The following is a 21,628-nucleotide window of genomic DNA, read 5'->3' on the forward strand; positions in this document are numbered from 1 at the left end:
GAAACTTCTGTGAAATCAAACTGTCCACTTAGGAAGCAACACTGATTGACAATCAATTTCACATGCTGTTGTGCAAATGGAATAGACAATAGATGGAAATTGTTGCCAATTATCAAGACCCCCTCAATAAAGGAGTGGTTCTGCAGGTGGGGACCACAGACCACATCTCAGTACCAGTGCTTTCTGGCTGATGTTTTGGTCACTTTTGAATGTTGGTTGTGCTTTCACACTCGTGGTAGCATGAGACGGACTCTACAACCCACAGAAGTTGCTCAGGTAGTGCAGCTCATCCAGGATGGCACATCAATGCGAGCTGGGCAAGAAGGTTTGCTCTGTCTGTCAGCGTAGTGTCCAGAGGCTGGAGGCGCTACCAGGAGACAGGCCAGTAAACCAGGAGACGTGGAGGGGGCCGTAGGAGGGCAACAACCCAGCAGCAAGACCGCTACCTCCGCCTTTGTGCAAGGAGGAACAGAAGGAGCACCGCCAGAGCCCTGCAAAATGACCTCCAGCAGGCCACAAATGTGCAGGTGTCTGCACAAACGGTTAGAAACCGACTCCATGAGGGTGGTATGAGGGCCCTATGTCCACAGATGGGGGTTGTGCTCACAACCTAGCACCGTGCCGGACACTTGGCATTTGCCACAGAACACCAGGATTGGCAAAGTCGCCACTGGCGCCCTGTGGTCTTCACAGATGAAAGCAGGTTCACACTGAGCACATGTGACAGACGTGACAGAGTCTGGAGACGCCATGGAGAGCGATCTGCTGCCTGCAACATCCTTCAGCATGACCGGTTTGGCAGTGGGTCAGTAATGGTGTGGGGTGGCATTTCTTTGGAGGGCCGCACAGCCCTCCATGTGCTCGCCAGAGGTAGCCTGACTGCCATTAGGTACCGAGGTGAGATCCTCAGACCCCTTGTGAGACCATATGCTGGTGCGGTTGGCCCTGGGTTCCTCCTAATGCAGGACAATGCCAGACCTCATGTGGCTGGAGTATGTGGCTGGAGTGTGTCAGCAGTTCCTGCAAGATGAAGGCATTGAAGCTATGGACTGGCCGTCTGTTCCCCAGACCTGAATCCGATTGAGCACATCTGTGACATCATGTCTCGCTCCATCCACCAACGTCACGTTGCACCACAGACTGTCCAGGAGTTGGCGGATGCTTTAGTCCAGGTCTGAGAGGAGATCCCACAGGAGACCATCCGCAACCTCATCAGGAGCATGCCCAGGCGTTGTAGGGAGGTCATACAGGCACGTGGAGGCCACACACAATACTCAGCCTCATCAGGAGCATGCCCAGGCGTTGTAGGGAGGTCATACAGGCACGTGGAGGCCACACACAATACTCAGCCTCATCAGGAGCATGCCCAGGCATAGTAGGGAGGTCATACAGGCACGTGGAGGCCACACACAATACTCAGTCTCATCAGGAGCATGCCCAGGCATTGTAGGGAGGTCATACAGGCACGTGGAGGCCACACACAATACTCAGCCTCATCAGGATCATGCCCAGGCGTTGTAGGGAAGTCATACAGGAACGTGGAGTCCACACACAATACTCAGCCTCATCAGGAGCATGCCCAGGCATAGTAAGGAGGTCATACAGGCACGTGGAGGCCACACACAATACTCAGCCTCATCAGGAGCATGCCCAGGCGTTGTAGGGAGGTCATACAGGCACGTGGAGGCCACACACAATACTCAGCCTCATCAGGAGCATGCCCAGGCATTGTAGGGAGGTCATACAGGCGCGTGGAGGCCACACACAATACTCAGCCTCATCAGGAGCATGCCCAGGCGTGTAGGGAGGTCATACAGGCACGTGGAGGCCACACACAATACTCAGCCTCATCAGGAGCATGCCCAGGCGTGTAGGGAGGTCATACAGGCACGTGGAGGCCACACACAATACTCAGCCTCATCAGGAGCATGCCCAGGCATTGTAGGGAGGTCATACAGGCACGTGGAGGCCACACACAATACTCAGCCTCATCAGGAGGATGCCCAGGCATAGTAGGGAGGTCATACAGGCACGTGGAGGCCACACACAATACTCAGTCTCATCAGGAGCATGCCCAGGCATTGTAGGGAGCTCATACAGGCACGTGGAGGCCACACACAATACTCAGCCTCATCAGGAGCATGCCCAGGCATAGTAGGGAGGTCATACAGGCACGTGGAGGCCACACACAATACTCAGCCTCATCAGGAGCATGCCCAGGCGTTGTAGGGAGGTCATACAGGCACGTGGAGGCCACACACAATACTCAGCCTCATCAGGAGCATGTCCAGGCGTTGTAGGGAGGTCATACAGGCACGTGGAGGCCACACACAATACTCGGCCTCATCAGGAGCATGCCCAGGCATAGTAGGGAGGTCATACAAGCACGTGGAGGCCACACACAATACTCAGCCTCATCAGGAGCATGCCCAGGCATTGTAGGGAGGTCACACAGGCGCGTGGAGGCCACACACAATACTCAGCCTCATCAGGAGCATGCCCAGGCGTGTAGGGAGGTCATACAGGCACGTGGAGGCCACACACAATACTCAGCCTCATCAGGGGCATGCCCAGGCGTTGTAGGGAGGTCATACAGGCACGTGGAGGTCACACACAATACTCAACCTCATCAGGAGCATGCCCAGGCGTTGTAGGGAGGTCATACAGGCACGTGGAGGCCACACACAATACTCAGCCTCATCAGTAGCATGCCCAGGCGGTGTAGGGAGGTCATACAGGCACGTGGAGGCCACACACAATACTCAGCCTCATCAGGAGCATGCCCAGGCATTGTAGGGAGGTCATACAGGCACGTGGAGGCCACACACAATACTCAACCTCATCAGGAGCATGCCCAGGCGTTGTAGGGAGGTCATACAGGCACGTGGAGGCCACACACAATACTCAGCCTCATCAGGAGCATGCCCAGGCGTTGTAGGGAGGTCATACAGGCACGTGGAGGCCACACACAATACTCAACCTCATCAGGAGCATGCCCAGGCGTTGTAGGGAGGTCATACAGGCACGTGGAGGCCACACACAATACTCAGCATCATCAGGAGCATGCCCAGGCGTTGTAAGGAGGTCATACAGGCACGTGGAGGCCACACACAATACTCAGCCTCATCAGGAGCATGCCCAGGCATTGTAAGGAGGTCATACAGGCACGTGGAGGCCACACACAATACTCAGCCTCATCAGGAGCATGCCCAGGCGTTGTAGGGAGGTCATACAGGCACGTGGAGGCCACACACAATACTCAACCTCATCAGGAGCATGCCCAGGCGTTGTAGGGAGGTCATACAGGCACGTGGAGGCCACACACAATACTCAGCCTCATCAGGAGCATGCCCAGGCATTGTAGGGAGGTCATACAGGCACGTGGAGGCCACACACAATACTCAGCCTCATCAGGAGCATGTCCAGGCGTTGTAGGGAGGTCATACAGGCACGTGGAGGCCACACACAATACTCAGCCTTATCAGGAGCATGCCCAGGCGTTGTAGGGAGGTCATACAGGCACGTGGAGGCCACACACAATACTCAGCCTTATCAGGAGCATGCCCAGGCGTTGTAGGGAGGTCATACAGGCACGTGGAGGCCACACACAATACTCAGCCTCATCAGGAGCATGCCCAGGCGTTGTAGGGAGGTCATACAGGCACGTGGAGGCCACACACAATACTCAGCCTCATCAGGAGCATGCCCAGGCGTGTAGGGAGGTCATACAGGCACGTGGAGGCCACACACAATACTCAGCCTCATCAGGAGCATGTCCAGGCGTTGTAGGGAGGTCATACAGGCACGTGGAGGCCACACACAATACTGAGCCTCATCAGGAGCATGCCCAGGCGTTGTAGGGAGGTCATACATGCACGTGGAGGCCACACACAATACTCAGCCTCATCAGGAGCATGCCCAGGCGTTGTAGGGAGGTCATACAGGCACATGGAGGCCACACACAATACTCAGCCTCATCAGGAGCATGCCCAGGCGTGTAGGGAGGTCATACAGGCACGTGGAGGCCACACACAATACTCAGCCTCATTCTGACTTGTTTTAAGGACATTACATCACAGTTGGATCAGCCTGTAGTGTGTTTTTCCACTTTAATTTTGGGGGTGACTCCAAATCCAGGCCTCCATTGGTTAATAAATGTGATTTCCATTGATGATTTTTGTGTGATTTTGTTGTCAGCACATTCAGCTTTGTACAGAACAAAGTATTCAATGAGAAGATTTCATTCATTCAGATCTAGGAGGGGGGATTTCAATGTTCCCTTTATTTTTTTGAGCAGTGTACAATTTCACCATATAGAATTTTCCACATATAATGTGATGCCGCCATATACAGAATATTGCTGCCATATACAGTGGGGAAAATAAGTATTTGATATTCTGCAAAAAAAACTTTTGCAATTTTTCCCACCCTCAAAGAATGGAGAGATCAGTAATTTTTATCATAGGTCATTTCACCTGTGAGAGAGAGAATCTAAAGATAAAATCCAGATAATCACATTGTAGGATTGTTACATAATTAATTTGCATTTTATTCCATGAAATAAGTATTTGATACAATAGAAAAACAGAACTTAATATTTGGCACAGAAACCTTTGTTACAATCACAGAGGTCGGACGTTTCCGGTAGTTCTTGACCAGGTTTGCACGCACTGCAGCAGGGATTTTGGCCCCCTCCTCCATACAGATCTTCTCCAGATCTTTCAGGTTTCGGGGCTGTTGCTGGGCAACATTGAGTTTCAGCTTCCTCCAAAGAAGTTTAGGTCTGGAGACTGGCTAGACCACTCCAGGGCCTTGAAATGCTTCTTATGGAGCCACTCCTTAGTTGTCCTGGCTGTGTGTTTTGGGTCATTATCATGCTGGAAGACCCAGCCACGACCCATCTTCAATGTTCTTACCGAGGAAAGGAGTTTGTTGGCCAAAATCTCGCGATACATGACCTCATCCATCCTCCCTTCAATATTATGCAGTCGTCCTGTCCCCTTTGCAGAAAAGCAGCACCAAAGTATGATGTTTCCTCCACCATGCTTCACGGTAGGGACAGTGTTCTTGGGGTTGTATTCACCCATCTTCTTCCTCCAAACACAGCGAGTGGAGTTTATACCAAAAAGTTCTATTTTGATCTCATTTGACCACATGACCTTCTCCCATTTCTCTTCTGGATCATCGAGATGGTCATTGGCAAACATCAAACGGGAATAAACATGTGCTGGCGTGAGCAGGGGGACCTTGAGTGCCCTTCAAGATTTTAATCCATGACTGCACAGTGTGTTACTAATGGTAATGATTGAGACTGAGATCCCAGCTCTCTTCAGATCATTGACCAGGTCCTCCAGTGTAGTCCTGGGCTGATTCCTGACCTTTCTAAGAATCATCCTTACCCCACGAGGCGAGATCTTGCATGGAGTCCCAAACCGAGGAAGATTGACCGTCATCTTGTGTTTCTTCCATTTTCTAATAATTGTGCCAACAGTTGTTGCCTTCTCACCAAGCTGCTGCCTATTGTCCTGTAGCCCATCCCAGCCTTGTGCAGGTCTACAATTTTGTCCCTGGTGTCCTTAGACAGCTCTTTGGTCTTGGCCATGGTGGAGAAGTTGGAGTGTGATTGATTGAGTGTGGGGACAGGTGTCTTCCATACAGGTAACGAGTTCAAACAGCTGCAATTAATACAGGTAATGAGTGCAGAGTAGAAGGCTTCTTAAAGAAAAACTAACAGGTCTGTGAATTCTCACTGGTCGGTCGGTGATCAAATACTTATTTCATGCAATAAAATGCAATTTAATCGTTTAAAAATCATACTATGTGATTTTCTGGTTGTTATTTTTAGATTCTGTCTCTCACAGGTGAAGTGACCTACGATAAAAATTACTGATCTCTCCATTCTTTGTAGGTGGGAAAACTTGCAAAATCAGCAGCGAATCAAATACTTATTTTGCCCACTGTATAACATGAGTGCAGCAGGGGCTCAGTGTATGTGAAGCAGAATCCTGCACCTCTGCTTGCTGTGTGTAAGATAACCATTTCCATTCAGATGTAGAGAACCTGTCCCGACCTCTTCGTGTTCTTTGCTTGTGATAATTGTATAGAGTCTCCGCAATGTGTGAACTAATCAGCTCTGATTCCAGGATGATACAATGTATCACCGACAGCAGAGATTGTAATGATGAGGAAGTGAGACACAAAAGCATCTTAGAGAGCAGAACATGGATCGAGATGTTTTTGCATGTAAGAGAGAATCTTGGGAAGAGCAATTAATAAGATTATCATGAAAGATTGCAGCAACCTCCTCAGCTGTCACCTTAAAGTGATCACGTGACCAGACAATAGGAGGCGCCAGAGTCTAAGGATGCCACAATCCATGTGACAGCGAACAGTGCAGAGAATAAACAGCAGAGGGCGATCCACCATACGTAATCAATGTAGATTCACCTCCAGAATGAGCAGGAGGACCGCACAGCAGCACCATCCCCTGTCCCTCCCGTACATACACCGTACTGCGGGGCCGGGTCTGGAAGGAATCGAGATCTGCAGGGAAGAAACAGTTACATAATTATACCGGACTGCGATCACAGAAAGTCACAGAAACTCCTGAAATATAACAAACAACAAAAAGTACCAGACACTGATACAAGTCATCATAACCTAAAGAAAAAGAGTGAAGACCCCACATACAAACATAACACTATCAACTCAGAGATGTCTACTTCATTAGAGGGGGCAGTATTATAGTAGTTATATTCTAGTACATAGGGGGCAGTATTATAGTAGTTATATTCTTGTACATAGGGGCAGTATTATAGTAGATATATTCTTGTACATAGGTGCAGTATTATAGTAGTTATATTCTTGTACATAGGAGCAGTATTATAGTAGTTATATTCTTGTACATAGGGGGCAGTATTATAGTAGTTATATTCTTGTACATAGGGAGAAGTATTATAGTAGTTATATTCTTGTACATAGGGGGCAGTATTATAGTAGTTATATTCTTGTACATAGGGAGAAGTATTATAGTAGTTATATTCTTGTACATAGGGAGCAGTATTATAGTAGTTATATTCTTGTACATAGGGGGCAGTATTATAGTAGTTATATTCTTGTACATAGGAGCAGTATTATAGTAGTTATATTCTTGTACATAGGGGGCAGTATTATAGTAGTTATATTCTTGTACAATGGGGGCAGTATTATAGTAGTTATATTTTTGTACATGGGGCAGTATTATAGTAGTTATATTCTTGTACATAGGGGGCAGTATTATAGTAGTTATATTCTTGTACATAGGGGGCAGTATTATAGTAGTTATATTCTTGTACATAGTAGCAGTATTATAGTAGTTATATTCTTGTACATAGGGGGCAGTATTATAGTAGTTATATTCTTGTACATAGGAGCAGTATTATAGTAGTTATATTCTTGTACATAGGGGGCAGTATTATAGTAGTTATATTCTTGTACATAGTAGCAGTATTATAGTAGTTATATTCTTGTACATAGGGGGCAGTATTATAGTTGTTATATTCTTGTACATAGTAGCAGTATTATAGTAGTTATATTCTTGTATATGGGGGGCAGTATTATAGTAGTTATATTCCTGTACATAGGGGCAGTATTATAGTAGTTATATTCTTGTACATAGGGGACAGTATTATAGTAGTTATATTCTTCTACATAGGGGACAGTATTATAGTAGTTATATTCTTGTACATAGGGGACAGTATTATAGTAGTTATATTCTTGTACATAGGAGCAGTATTATAGTAGTTATATTCTTGTACATAGGGGACAGTATTATAGTAGTATGTATACAGGTTTTTGAACAATGCATCATGTGAATGTCTGTTGTGGGTTTTGTCCGTTCCTTCATTCTGTATGGACGGATCTGACAGATTTCAGTGCAAGGTGTTTGGTGCTTTAGCGCTTGTAATGGAGATTTTATAGGACATGGATATATGATTTATGCGGGCAGCTGTATAGCGGAGGATCTATGGGCGGCATTATGATGACATATGATGGTCTGGAGTCGGCATTATGCAGAATATCCTCTCAGAGCGGCAGACGGTGCTAATAACACATAATTGTAATGACTTATTCCCGTTATTACATGACGAGCGGCAGATGACTGTACGACGCTGATCTCCCCCTCGACCTTTACATTTATAAAATGTATATTTAATGAGGAACATTGCAATGTCAGCGGGATCGCTCTGAAAATACAATACCTCGGGGTCTCATACACCTGCTGTCTGCTGCCTCTATATACTCTGTATACAGGGGGCCTAATATAAAGCCCCCACACTGAGCTCATAGATACCGCCATGTCTGCTGTCTCTCTACATTTCTTACACGGCGCTCTCTCGTCATTCATGCAGTCATGTCTCTCTACAGTCTTCATATACAGTTCAGTTTGCTGTAACTAAATCTCTTTTCCACTCGCCTGCAGTCTCTCCATCTACCTGGCTGTCTATCCTCTGCTGTCTCTCCGTTCCATGCACTTTTTAAACCTAGCTGTCTATATTCTGCTGCATCTTCGCTACAGTCTCTGCCAGTTTCCCAGGCTGTCTTTGTACCCTGCGCTCTCTCTGTGCGCTAATCTCTGGTGCTGTCTCCATCTGTCTCTGATTTCTGCGCTCTCTATGCTGCCGTCTCGGCACCCTGCGTTCTCTGTGCTGCTGTCTTTGAACTCTGCGCTCTCTTTTCTGCAGTCTGTGGTAGTATGCTCAGCTTTCTTTCTGTGTTAACTATCCACGGCTGTCTCTGTACCCTGCACTCTCTGTGCTGCTGTCTCTGGCACTATCTCCGTCTGTCTCTGTAGCCTGCGCTCTCTGTGCTGCTGTCTCTGTGCTGCTGTCTATGTGCTGCTGTCTATGTGCTGCTGTCTCTGGCACTATCTCCAGCTGTCTCTACCATGCGCTCTCTTTTCTGCAGTCTCTGGTAGTATCCTCAACTTTCTTTCTGTGCTGCTGTCTCTGCACCCTACGCACTATCCTTGGCTGTCTCTGCACCCTAAGCACTATCCTTGGCTGTCTCTGCACCCTACGCACTATCCTTGGCTGTTTCTGTACACTGCGCTCTCTGTACTGCTGTCTCTGGCACTTTTCCCAGCTGTCTCTGTACCCTGCGCTCTACGTCATGTTACGTTGCATTCTCCCCATGTCTCCTGCTGTGCGGTCTCGCGTCCCACAGACTGTTGCAGGTCGCAGAAGTCTCGCTTTAAGAGGCCGCAGAGTGGCAGCGCTGAGGACAGAGGCCGCAGAGTGTCAGCGCTGAGGACAGAGGCCGCAGAGTGTCAGCGCTGAGGACAGAGGCCGCAGAGTGTCAGCGCTGAGGACAGAGGCCGCAGAGTGTCAGCGCTGAGGACAGAGGCCGCAGAGTGTCAGCGCTGAGGACAGAGGCCGCAGAGTGTCAGCGCTGAGGACAGAGGCCGCAGAGTGTCAGCCCTGAGGACAGAGGCCGCAGAGTGTCAGCGCTGAGGACAGAGGCCGCAGAGTGGCAGCGCTGAGGACAGAGGCCGCAGAGTGGCAGCGCTGAGGACAGAGGCCGCAGAGTGGCAGCGCTGAGGACAGAGGCCGCAGAGTGGCAGCGCTGAGGACAGAGGCCGCAGAGTGGCAGCGCTGAGGACAGAGGCCACAGAGGTGAGGACAGAGGCCGCAGAGTGGCAGTGCTGAGGACAGAGGCCACAGAGTGGCAGCGCTGAGGACAGAGGCCACAGAGGTGAGGACAGAGGCCACAGAGTGGCAGCGCTGAGGACAGAGGCCGCAGAGTGGCAGCGCTGAGGACAGAGGCCGCAGAGTGGCAGCGCTGAGGACAGAGGCCGCAGAGTGGCAGCGCTGAGGACAGAGGCCGCAGAGTGGCAGCGCTGAGGACAGAGGCCGCAGAGTGGCAGCGCTGAGGACAGAGGCCGCAGAGTGGCAGCGCTGAGGACAGAGGCCGCAGAGTGGCAGCGCTGAGGACAGAGGCCGCAGAGTGTCAGCGCTGAGGACAGAGGCCGCAGAGTGTCAGCGCTGAGGACAGAGGCCGCAGAGTGTCAGCGCTGAGGACAGAGGCCGCAGAGTGTCAGCGCTGAGGACAGAGGCCGCAGAGTGTCAGCACTGAGGACAGAGGCCGCAGAGTGGCAGCGCTGAGGACAGAGGCCGCAGAGTGGCAGCGCTGAGGCAGAGGCCGCAGAGTGGCAGCGCTGAGGACAGAGGCCGCAGAGTGGCAGCGCTGAGGACAGAGGCCACAGAGGTGAGGACAGAGGCCGCAGAGTGGCAGTGCTGAGGACAGAGGCCGCAGAGTGGCAGCGCTGAGGACAGAGTCCACAGAGGTGAGGACAGAGGCCGCAGAGTGGCAGCGCTGAGGACAGAGGCCGCAGAGTGGCAGCGCTGAGGACAGAGGCCGCAGAGTGGCAGCGCTGAGGACAGAGGCCGCAGAGTGGCAGCGCTGAGGACAGAGGCCGCAGAGTGGCAGCGCTGAGGACAGAGGCCGCAGAGGTGAGGACAGAGGCCGCAGAGTGGCAGCGCTGAGGACAGAGGCCGCAGAGTGGCAGCGCTGAGGACAGAGGCCACAGAGGTGAGGATAGAGGCCGCAGAGTGGCAGCGCTGAGGACAGAGGCCGCAGAGAGGCAGCGCTGAGGACAGAGGCCGCAGAGTGGCAGCGCTGAGGACAGAGGCCGCAGAGTGCGAGCGCTGAGGACAGAGGCCGCAAAGTGGCAGCGCTGAGGACAGAGGCCGCAGAGTGGCAGCGCTGAGGACAGAGGCCGCAGAGTGGCAGCGCTGAGGACAGAGGCCGCAGAGTGGCAGCGCTGAGGACAGAGGCCGCAGAGTGGCAGCGCTGAGGACAGAGGCCGCAGAGTGGCAGCGCTGAGGACAGAGGCCGCAGAGTGGCAGCGCTGAGGACAGAGGCCGCAGAGTGGCAGCGCTGAGGACAGAGGCCATAGAGGTGAGGACAGAGGCCGCAGAGTGGCAGTGCTGAGGACAGAGGCCGCAGAGTGGCAGCGCTGAGGACAGAGGCCACAGAGGTGAGGACAGAGGCCGCAGAGTGGCAGCGCTGAGGACAGAGGCCGCAGAGTGGCAGCGCTGAGGACAGAGGCCGCAGAGTGGCAGCGCTGAGGACAGAGGCCGCAGAGTGGCAGCGCTGAGGACAGAGGCCGCAGAGTGGCAGCGCTGAGGACAGAGGCCGCAGAGTGGCAGCGCTGAGGACAGAGGCCGCAGAGGTGAGGACAGAGGCCGCAGAGTGGCAGCGCTGAGGACAGAGGCCGCAGAGTGGCAGCGCTGAGGACAGAGGCCACAGAGGTGAGGATAGAGGCCGCAGAGTGGCAGCGCTGAGGACAGAGGCCGCAGAGTGGCAGCGCTGAGGACAGAGGCCGCAGAGTGCGAGCGCTGAGGACAGAGGCCGCAAAGTGGCAGCGCTGAGGACAGAGGCCGCAGAGTGGCAGCGCTGAGGACAGAGGCCGCAGAGTGGCAGCGCTGAGGACAGAGGCCGCAGAGTGGCAGCGCTGAGGACAGAGGCCGCAGAGTGGCAGCGCTGAGGACAGAGGCCGCAGAGTGGCAGCGCTGAGGACAGAGGATGCAGAATGGCAGTGCTGAGGACAGAGGCCACAGAGGTGAGGACAGAGGCCGCAGAGTGGCAGCGCTGAGGACAGAGGCCGCAGAGTGGCAGCGCTGAGGACAGAGGCCGCAGAGTGGCAGCGCTGAGGACAGAGGCCGCAGAGTGGCAGCGCTGAGGACAGAGGCCGCAGAGTGCGAGCGCTGAGGACAGAGGCCGCAGAGTGGCAGCGCTGAGGACAGAGGCCGCAGAGTGCGAGCGCTGAGGACAGAGGCCGCAGAGTGGCAGCGCTGAGGACAGAGGCCGCAGAGTGCGAGCGCTGAGGACAGAGGCCGCAGAGTGGCAGCGCTGAGGACAAAGGCCGCAGAGTGGCAGCGCTGAGGACAGAGGCCGCAGACTGGCAGCGCTGAGGACAGAGGCCGCAGAGTGTCAGCGCTGAGGACAGAGGCCGCAGAGTGTCAGCGCTGAGGACAGAGGCCGCAGAGTGTCAGCGCTGAGGACAGAGGCCGCAGAGTGTCAGCGCTGAGGACAGAGGCCGCAGAGTGTCAGCGCTGAGGACAGAGGCCGCAGAGTGCGAGCGCTGAGGACAGAGGCCGCAGAGTGCGAGCGCTGAGGACAGAGGCCGCAGAGTGGCAGCGCTGAGGACAGAGGCCGCAGACTGGCAGCGCTGAGGACAGAGGCCGCAGAGTGGCAGCGCTGAGGACAGAGGCCGCAGAGTGGCAGCGCTGAGGACAGAGGCCGCAGAGTGTCAGCGCTGAGGACAGAGGCCGCAGAGTGTCAGCGCTGAGGACAGAGGCCGCAGAGTGGCAGCGCTGAGGACAGAGGCCGCAGAGTGGCAGCGCTGAGGACAGAGGCCGCAGAGTGGCAGCGCTGAGGACAGAGGCCACAGAGGTGAGGACAGAGGCCGCAGAGTGGCAGCGCTGAGGACAGAGGCTGCAGAGTGGCAGCGCTGAGGACAGAGGCCACAGAGGTGAGGACAGAGGCCGCAGAGTGGCAGCGCTGAGGACAGAGGCCGCAGAGAGGCAGTGCTGAGGACAGAGGCCGCAGAGTGGCAGCGCTGAGGACTGAGGCCGCAGAGTGGCAGCGCTGAGGACAGAGGCCGCAGAGTGGCAGCGCTGAGGACAGAGGCCGCAGAGTGGCAGCGCTGAGGACAGAGGCCGCAGAGTGGCAGCGCTGAGGACAGAGGCCGCAGAGTGGCAGCGCTGAGGACAGAGGCCGCAGAGTGGCAGCGCTGAGGACAGAGGCCGCAGAGTGGCAGCGCTGAGGACAGAGGCCGCAGAGTGGCAGCCCTGAGGACAGAGGCCGCAGAGTGGCAGCGCTGAGGACAGAGGCCGCAGAGTGGCAGCGCTGAGGACAGAGGCCGCAGGGTGGCAGCGCTGAGGACAGAGGCCGCAGAGTGGCAGCGCTGAGGACAGAGGCCGCAGAGTGGCAGCGCTGAGGACAGAGGCCGCAGAGTGGCAGCGCTGAGGACAGAGGCCGCAGAGTGGCAGCGCTGAGGACAGAGGCCGCAGAGTGGCAGCGCTGAGGACAGAGGCCGCAGAGTGGCAGCGCTGAGTCCAGAGGCCACAGAGTGGCAGCGCTGAGGACAGAGGCCGCAGAGTGGCAGCGCTGAGGACAGAGGCCGCAGAGTGGCAGCGCTGAGGACAGAGGCCGCAGAGTGGCAGCGCTGAGTCCAGAGGCCACAGAGTGGCAGCGCTGAGGACAGAGGCCGCAGAGTGGCAGCGCTGAGGACAGAGGCCACAGAGGTGAGGACAAAGGCCGCAGAGTGGCAGCGCTGAGGACAGAGGCCGCAGAGTGGTAGCGCTGAGGACAGAGGCCGCTGAATGGCAGCGCTGAGGACAGAGGCCGCAGAGTGGCAGCGCTGAGGACAGAGGCCGCAGAGTGGCAGCGCTGAAGACAGAGGCCGCAGAGTGGCAGCGCTGAGGACAGAGGCCACAGAGGTGAGGACAAAGGCCGCAGAGTGGCAGCGCTGAGGACAGAGGCCGCAGAGTGGCAGCGCTGAGGACAGAGGCCACAGAGGTGAGGACAAAGGCCGCAGAGCGGCAGCGCTGAGGACAGAGGCGGCAGAGTGGCAGCGCTGAGGACAGAGGCCGCTGAATGGCAGCGCTGAGGACAGAGGCCTCAGAGTGGCAGCGCTGAGGACAGAGGCCGCAGAGTGGCAGCGCTGAGGACAGAGGCCGCTGAATGGCAGCGCTGAGGACAGATGCCGCTGAATGGCAGCGCTGAGGACAGAGGCCGCAGAGTGGCAGCGCTGAGGACAGAGGCCGCTGAATGGCAGCGCTGAGGACAGAGGCCGCAGAGTGGCAGCGCTGAGGACAGAGGCCGCAGAGTGGCAGCGCTGAGGACAGAGGCCGCTGAATGGCAGCGCTGAGGACAGAGGCCGCAGAGTGGCAGCGCTGAGGACAGAGGCCACAGAGGTGAGGACAGAGGCCGCAGAGTGGCAGTGCTGAGGACAGAGGCCGCAGAGTGGCAGCGCTGAGGACAGAGGCCACAGAGGTGAGGACAGAGGCCGCAGAGTGGCAGCGCTGAGGACAGAGGCCGCTGAGTGGCAGCGCTGAGGACAGAGGCCGCAGAGTGGCAGCGCTGAGGACAGAGGCCGCAGAGTGGCAGCGCTGAGGACAGAGGCCGCAGAGTGGCAGCGCTGAGGACAGAGGCCGCAGAGTGGCAGCGCTGAGGACAGAGGCCGCAGAGTGGCAGCGCTGAGGACAGAGGCCGCAGAGTGGCAGCGCTGAGGACATGAGGACAGAGGCCACAGAGTCGCAGCGCTGAAGACAGAGGCCGCAGAGTGGCAGCGCTGAGGACAGAGGCCGCAGAGTGGCAGCGCTGAGGACAGAGGCCGCAGAGTGGCAGCGCTGAGGACAGAGGCCGCAGAATGGCAGCGCTGAGGCCAGAGGCCGCAGAGTGGCAGCGCTGAGGACAGAGGCCGCAGAGTGGCAGCGCTGAGGACAGAGGCCGCAGAGTGGCAGCGCTGAGGACAGAGGCCGCAGAGTGGCAGCGCTGAGGACAGAGGCCGCAGAGTGGCAGCGCTGAGGACAGAGGCCACACAGTCGCAGCGCTGAGGACAGAGGCCGCAGAGTGGCAGCGCTGAGGACAGAGGCCGCAGAGTGGCAGCGCTGAGGACAGAGGCCGCAGAGTGGCAGCGCTGAGGACAGAGGCCGCAGAGTGGCAGCGCTGAGGACAGAGGCCGCAGAGTGGCAGCGCTGAGGACAGAGGCCGCTGAATGGCAGCGCTGAGGACAGAGGCCACAGAGTGGCAGCGCTGAGGACAGAGGCCGCAGAGTGGCAGCGCTGAAGACAGAGGCCGCAGAGTGGCAGCGCTGAGGACAGAGGCCACAGAGGTGAGGACAAAGGCCGCAGAGTGGCAGCGCTGAGGACAGAGGCCGCAGAGTGGCAGCGCTGAGGACAGAGGCCGCTGAATGGCAGCGCTGAGGACAGAGGCCACAGAGTGGCAGCGCTGAGGACAGAGGCCGCAGAGTGGCAGCGCTGAAGACAGAGGCCGCAGAGTGGCAGCGCTGAGGACAGAGGCCACAGAGGTGAGGACAAAGGCCGCAGAGTGGAAGCGCTGAGGACAGAGGCCGCAGAGTGGCAGCGCTGAGGACAGAGGCCGCAGAGTGGCAGCGCTGAGGACAGAGGCCGCAGAGTGGCAGCGCTGAGGACAGAGGCCACACAGTCGCAGCGCTGAAGACAGAGGCCGCAGAGTGGCAGCGCTGAGGACAGAGGCCACAGAGGTGAGGACAAAGGCCGCAGAGTGGCAGCGCTGAGGACAGAGGCCGCAGAGTGGCAGCGCTGAGGACAGAGGCCGCAGAGTGGCAGCGCTGAGGACAGAGGCCGCAGAGTGGCAGCGCTGAGGACAGAGGCCACACAGTCGCAGCGCTGAGGACAGAGGCCGCAGAGTGGCAGCGCTGAGGACAGAGGCCGCAGAGTGGCAGCGCTGAGGACAGAGGCCGCAGAGTGGCAGCGCTGAGGACAGAGGCCGCAGAGTGGCAGCGCTGAGGACAGAGGCCGCAGAGTGGCAGCGCTGAGGACAGAGGCCGCTGAATGGCAGCGCTGAGGACAGAGGCCACAGAGTGGCAGCGCTGAGGACAGAGGCCGCAGAGTGGCAGCGCTGAAGACAGAGGCCGCAGAGTGGCAGCGCTGAGGACAGAGGCCACAGAGGTGAGGACAAAGGCCGCAGAGTGGCAGCGCTGAGGACAGAGGCCGCAGAGTGGCAGCGCTGAGGACAGAGGCCGCTGAATGGCAGCGCTGAGGACAGAGGCCACAGAGTGGCAGCGCTGAGGACAGAGGCCGCAGAGTGGCAGCGCTGAAGACAGAGGCCGCAGAGTGGCAGCGCTGAGGACAGAGGCCACAGAGGTGAGGACAAAGGCCGCAGAGTGGCAGCGCTGAGGACAGAGGCCGCAGAGTGGCAGCGCTGAGGACAGAGGCCACAGAGGTGAGGACAGAGGCCGCAGAGTGGCAGCGCTGAGGACAGAGGCCGCAGAGTGGCAGCGCTGAGGACAGAGGACACAGAGGTGAGGACAAAGGCCGCAGAGTGGCAGCGCTGAGGACAGAGGCCGCAGAGTGGCAGCGCTGAGGACAGAGGCCGCTGAATGGCAGCGCTGAGGACAGAGGCCGCAGAGTGGCAGCGCTGAGGACAGAGGCCGCAGAGTGGCAGCGCTGAGGACAGAGGCCGCTGAATGGCAGCGCTGAGGACAGAGGCCGCAGAGTGGCAGCGCTGAGGACAGAGGCCACAGAGGTGAGGACAGAGGCCGCAGAGTGGCAGCGCTGAGGACAGAGGCCACAGAGGTGAGGACAGAGGCCGTAGAGTGGCAGCGCTGAGGACAGAGGCCGCAGAGTGGCAGCGCTGAGGACAGAGGCCGCAGAGTGGCAGCGCTGAGGACAGAGGCCGCAGAGTGGCAGCGCTGAGGACAGAGGCCGCAGAGTGGCAGCGCTGAGGACAGAGGCCGCAGAGTGGCAGCGCTGAGGACAGAGGCCGCAGAGTGGCAGCGCTGAGGACAGAGGCCGCAGAGTGGCAGCGCTGAGGACAGAGGCCGCAGAGTGGCAGCGCTGAGGACATGAGGACAGAGGCCACAGAGTCGCAGCGCTGAGGACAGAGGCCGCAGAGTGGCAGCGCTGAAGACAGAGGCCGCAGAGTGGCAGCGCTGAGGACAGAGGCCACAGAGGTGAGGACAAAGGCCGCAGAGTGGCAGCGCTGAGGACAGAGGCCGCAGAGTGGCAGCGCTGAGGACAGAGGCCACAGAGGTGAGGACAGAGGCCGCAGAGTGGCAGCGCTGAGGACAGAGGCCGCAGAGTGGCAGCGCTGAGGACAGAGGACACAGAGGTGAGGACAAAGGCCGCAGAGTGGCAGCGCTGAGGACAGAGGCCGCAGAGTGGCAGCGCTGAGGACAGAGGCCGCAGAGTGGCAGCGCTGAGGACAGAGGCCGCTGAATGGCAGCGCTGAGGACAGAGGCCGCAGAGTGGCAGCGCTGAGGACAGAGGCCACAGAGGTGAGGACAGAGGCCGCAGAGTGGCAGCGCTGAGGACAGAGGCCACAGAGGTGAGGACAGAGGCCGTAGAGTGGCAGCGCTGAGGACAGAGGCCGCAGAGTGGCAGCGCTGAGGACAGAGGCCGCAGAGTGGCAGCGCTGAGGACAGAGGCCGCAGAGTGGCAGCGCTGAGGACAGAGGCCGCAGAGTGGCAGCGCTGAGGACAGAGGCCGCAGAGTGGCAGCGCTGAGGACAGAGGCCGCAGAGTGGCAGCGCTGAGGACAGAGGCCGCAGAGTGGCAGCGCTGAGGACAGAGGCCGCAGAGTGGCAGCGCTGAGGACAGAGGCCGCAGAGTGGCAGCGCTGAGGACATGAGGACAGAGGCCACAGAGTCGCAGCGCTGAGGACAGAGGCCGCAGAGTGGCAGCGCTGAGGACAGAGGCCGCAGAGTGGCAGCGCTGAGGACAGAGGCCGCAGAGTGGCAGCGCTGAGGACAGAGGCCACAGAGGTGAGGACAGAGGCCGCAGAGTGGCAGCGCTGAGGACAGAGGCCGCAGAGTGGCAGCGCTGAGGACAGAGGCCGCAGAGTGGCAGCGCTGAGGACAGAGGCCGCAGAGTGGCAGCGCTGAGGACAGAGGCCGCGGAGTGGCAGCGTTGAGGACAGAGGCCGCGGAGTGGCAGCGCTGAGGACAGAGGCCGCAGAGTGGCAGCGCTGAGGACAGAGGCCGCAGAGTGGCAGCGCTGAGGCCAGAGGCCACAGAGTGGCAGCGCTGAGGACAGAGGCCGCAGAGTGGCAGCGCTGAGGACAGAGGCCACAGAGGTGAGGACAAAGGTCGCAGAGTGGCAGCGCTGAGGACAGAGGCCACAGAGTGGCAGCGCTGAGGACAGAGGCCGCAGAGTGGCAGCGCTGAGGACAGAGGCCGCAGAGTGGCAGCGCTGAGGACAGAGGCCGCAGAGTGGCAGCGCTGAGGACAGAGGCCACAGAGGTGAGGACAGAGGCCGCAGAGTGGCAGCGCTGAGGACAGAGGCCGCAGAGTGGCAGCGCTGAGGACAGAGGCCACAGAGGTGAGGACAGAGGCCGCAGAGTGGCAGCGCTGAGGACAGAGGCCGCAGAGTGGCAGCGCTGAGGACAGAGGCTGCAGAGTGGCAGCGCTGAGGACAGAGGCCGCAGAGTGGCAGCGCTGAGGACAGAGGCCGCAGAGTGGCAGCGCTGAAGACAGAGGCCGCAGAGTGGCAGCGCTGAGGACAGAGGCCACAGAGGTGAGGGCAAAGGCCGCAGAGTGGCAGCGCTGAGGACAGAGGCCGCAGAGTGGCAGCGTTGAGGACAGAGGCCGCGGAGTGGCAGCGCTGAGGACAGAGGCCGCAGAGTGGCAGCGCTGAGGACAGAGGCCGCAGAGTGGCAGCGCTGAGGCCAGAGGCCACAGAGTGGCAGCGCTGAGGACAGAGGCCGCAGAGTGGCAGCGCTGAGGACAGAGGCCACAGAGGTGAGGACAAAGGTCGCAGAGTGGCAGCGCTGAGGACAGAGGCCACAGAGTGGCAGCGCTGAGGACAGAGGCCGCAGAGTGGCAGCGCTGAGGACAGAGGCCGCAGAGTGGCAGCGCTGAGGACAGAGGCCGCAGAGTGGCAGCGCTGAGGACAGAGGCCACAGAGGTGAGGACAGAGGCCGCAGAGTGGCAGCGCTGAGGACAGAGGCCGCAGAGTGGCAGCGCTGAGGACAGAGGCCACAGAGGTGAGGACAGAGGCCGCAGAGTGGCAGCGCTGAGGACAGAGGCCGCAGAGTGGCAGCGCTGAGGACAGAGGCTGCAGAGTGGCAGCGCTGAGGACAGAGGCCGCAGAGTGGCAGCGCTGAGGACAGAGGCCGCAGAGTGGCAGCGCTGAGGACAGAGGCCGCAGAGTGGCAGCGCTGAGGACAGAGGACACAGAGGTGAGGACAAAGGCCGCAGAGTGGCAGCGCTGAGGACAGAGGCCGCAGAGTGGCAGCGCTGAGGACAGAGGCCGCTGAATGGCAGCGCTGAGGACAGAGGCCGCAGAGTGGCAGCGCTGAGGACAGAGGCCGCAGAGTGGCAGCGCTGAGGACAGAGGCCGCTGAATGGCAGGGCTGAGGACAGAGGCCGCAGAGGGGCAGCGCTGAGGACAGAGGCCAGAGAGGTGAGGACAGAGGCCGCAGAGTGGCAGCGCTGAGGACAGAGGCCACAGAGGTGAGGACAGAGGCCGTAGAGTGGCAGCGCTGAGGACAGAGGCCGCAGAGTGGCAGCGCTGAGGACAGAGGCCACAGAGGTGAGGACAGAGGCCGCAGAGTGGCAGCGCTGAGGACAGAGGCCGTAGAGTGGCAGCGCTGAGGACAGAGGTCGCAGAGTGGCAGCGCTGAGGACAGAGGCCGCAGAGTGGCAGCGCTGAGGACAGAGGCCGCAGAGTGGCAGCGCTGAGGACAGAGGCCGCAGAGTGGCAGCGCTGAGGACAGAGGCCGCAGAGTGGCAGCGCTGAGGACAGAGGCCGCAGAGTGGCAGCGCTGAGGACAGAGGCCGCAGAGTGGCAGCGCTGAGGACAGAGGCCGCAGAGTGGCAGCGCTGAGGACATGAGGACAGAGGCCACAGAGTCGCAGCGCTGAGGACAGAGGCCGCAGAGTGGCAGCGCTGAGGACAGAGGCCGCAGAGTGGCAGCGCTGAGGACAGAGGCCGCAGAGTGGCAGCGCTGAGGACAGAGGCCACAGAGGTGAGGACAGAGGCCGCAGAGTGGCAGCGCTGAGGACAGAGGCCGCAGAGTGGCAGCGCTGAGGACAGAGGCCGCAGAGTGGCAGCGCTGAGGACAGAGGCCGCAGAGTGGCAGCGCTGAGGACAGAGGCCGCGGAGTGGCAGCGTTGAGGACAGAGGCCGCGGAGTGGCAGCGCTGAGGACAGAGGCCGCAGAGTGGCAGCGCTGAGGACAGAGGCCGCAGAGTGGCAGCGCTGAGGCCAGAGGCCACAGAGTGGCAGCGCTGAGGACAGAGGCCGCAGAGTGGCAGCGCTGAGGACAGAGGCCACAGAGGTGAGGACAAAGGTCGCAGAGTGGCAGCGCTGAGGACAGAGGCCACAGAGTGGCAGCGCTGAGGACAGAGGCCGCAGAGTGGCAGCGCTGAGGACAGAGGCCGCAGAGTGGCAGCGCTGAGGACAGAGGCCGCAGAGTGGCAGCGCTGAGGACAGAGGCCACAGAGGTGAGGACAGAGGCCGCAGAGTGGCAGCGCTGAGGACAGAGGCCGCAGAGTGGCAGCGCTGAGGACAGAGGCCACAGAGGTGAGGACAGAGGCCGCAGAGTGACAGCGCTGAGGACAGAGGCCGCAGAGTGGCAGCGCTGAGGACAGAGGCTGCAGAGTGGCAGCGCTGAGGACAGAGGCCGCAGAGTGGCAGCGCTGAGGACAGAGGCCGCAGAGTGGCAGCGCTGAAGACAGAGGCCGCAGAGTGGCAGCGCTGAGGACAGAGGCCACAGAGGTGAGGGCAAAGGCCGCAGAGTGGCAGCGCTGAGGACAGAGGCCGCAGAGTGGCAGCGCTGAGGACAGAGGCCACAGAGGTGAGGACAGAGGCCGCAGAGTGGCAGTGCTGAGGACAGAGGCCGCAGAGTGGCAGCGCTGAGGACAGAGGCCGCTGAATGGCAGCGCTGAGGACAGAGGCCGCAGAGTGGCAGCGCTGAGGACAGAGGCCGCAGAGTGGCAGCGCTGAGGACAGAGGCCGCAGAGTGGCAGCGCTGAGGACAGAGGCCGCTGAATGGCAGCGCTGAGGACAGAGGCCGCAGAGTGGCAGCGCTGAGGACAGAGGCCACAGAGGTGAGGACAGAGGCCGCAGAGTGGCAGCGCTGAGGACAGAGGCCACAGAGGTGAGGACAGAGGCCGTAGAGTGGCAGCGCTGAGGACAGAGGCCGCAGAGTGGCAGCGCTGAGGACAGAGGCCACAGAGGTGAGGACAGAGGCCGCAGAGTGGCAGCGCTGAGGACAGAGGCCACAGAGGTGAGGACAGAGGCCGTAGAGTGGCAGCGCTGAGGACAGAGGCCGCAGAGTGGCAGCGCTGAGGACAGAGGCCGCAGAGTGGCAGCGCTGAGGACAGAGGCCACAGAGGTGAGGACAGAGGCCGCAGAGTGGCAGCGCTGAGGACAGAGGCCGCTGAGTGGCAGCGCTGAGGACAGAGGCCGCAGAGTGGCAGCGCTGAGGACATGAGGACAGAGGCCACAGAGTGGCAGCGCTGAGGACAGAGGCCGCAGAGTGGCAGCGCTGAGGACAGAGGCCGCAGAGTGGCAGCGCTGAGGACAGAGGCCGCAGAGTGGCAGCGCTGAGGACAGAGGCCGCAGAGTGGCAGCGCTGAGGACAGAGGCCACAGAGGTGAGGACAGAGGCCGCAGAGTGGCAGCGCTGAGGACAGAGGCCGCAGAGTGGCAGCGCTGAGGACAGAGGCCGCAGAGTGGCAGCGCTGAGGACAGAGGCCACAGAGGTGAGGACAGAGGCCGCAGAGTGGCAGCGCTGAGGACAGAGGCCGCAGAGTGGCAGCGCTGAGGACAGAGGACACAGAGGTGAGGACAAAGGCCGCAGAGTGGCAGCGCTGAGGACAGAGGCCGCAGAGTGGCAGCGCTGAGGACAGAGGCCGCTGAATGGCAGCGCTGAGGACA

General features: G+C 59.0%; 1 protein-coding gene across 6 annotated transcripts in view; it reads right to left on the reverse strand.

The window, feature by feature from the left end:
• The window catches only part of LOC141157597 (contactin-4-like), a 278,609-nt gene that overhangs the window by 23,194 nt on the left and 233,787 nt on the right, over positions 1-21,628 (reverse strand). For all 6 annotated transcript variants that reach the window (XM_073645060.1, XM_073645061.1, XM_073645058.1 and 3 more), the window contains one exon: positions 6,448-6,543. In XM_073645060.1, coding sequence (XP_073501161.1) covers positions 6,448-6,543 — 96 coding nt within the window. The remainder of the gene's footprint in view (positions 1-6,447; positions 6,544-21,628) is intronic.

This window comes from Phyllobates terribilis, unplaced genomic scaffold (assembly GCF_046119375.1).
Source record: "Phyllobates terribilis strain yellow unplaced genomic scaffold, ASM4611937v1 Scaffold_8__6_contigs__length_399053987, whole genome shotgun sequence".
NCBI classification, from domain to species: Eukaryota; Metazoa; Chordata; class Amphibia; order Anura; family Dendrobatidae; genus Phyllobates; species Phyllobates terribilis.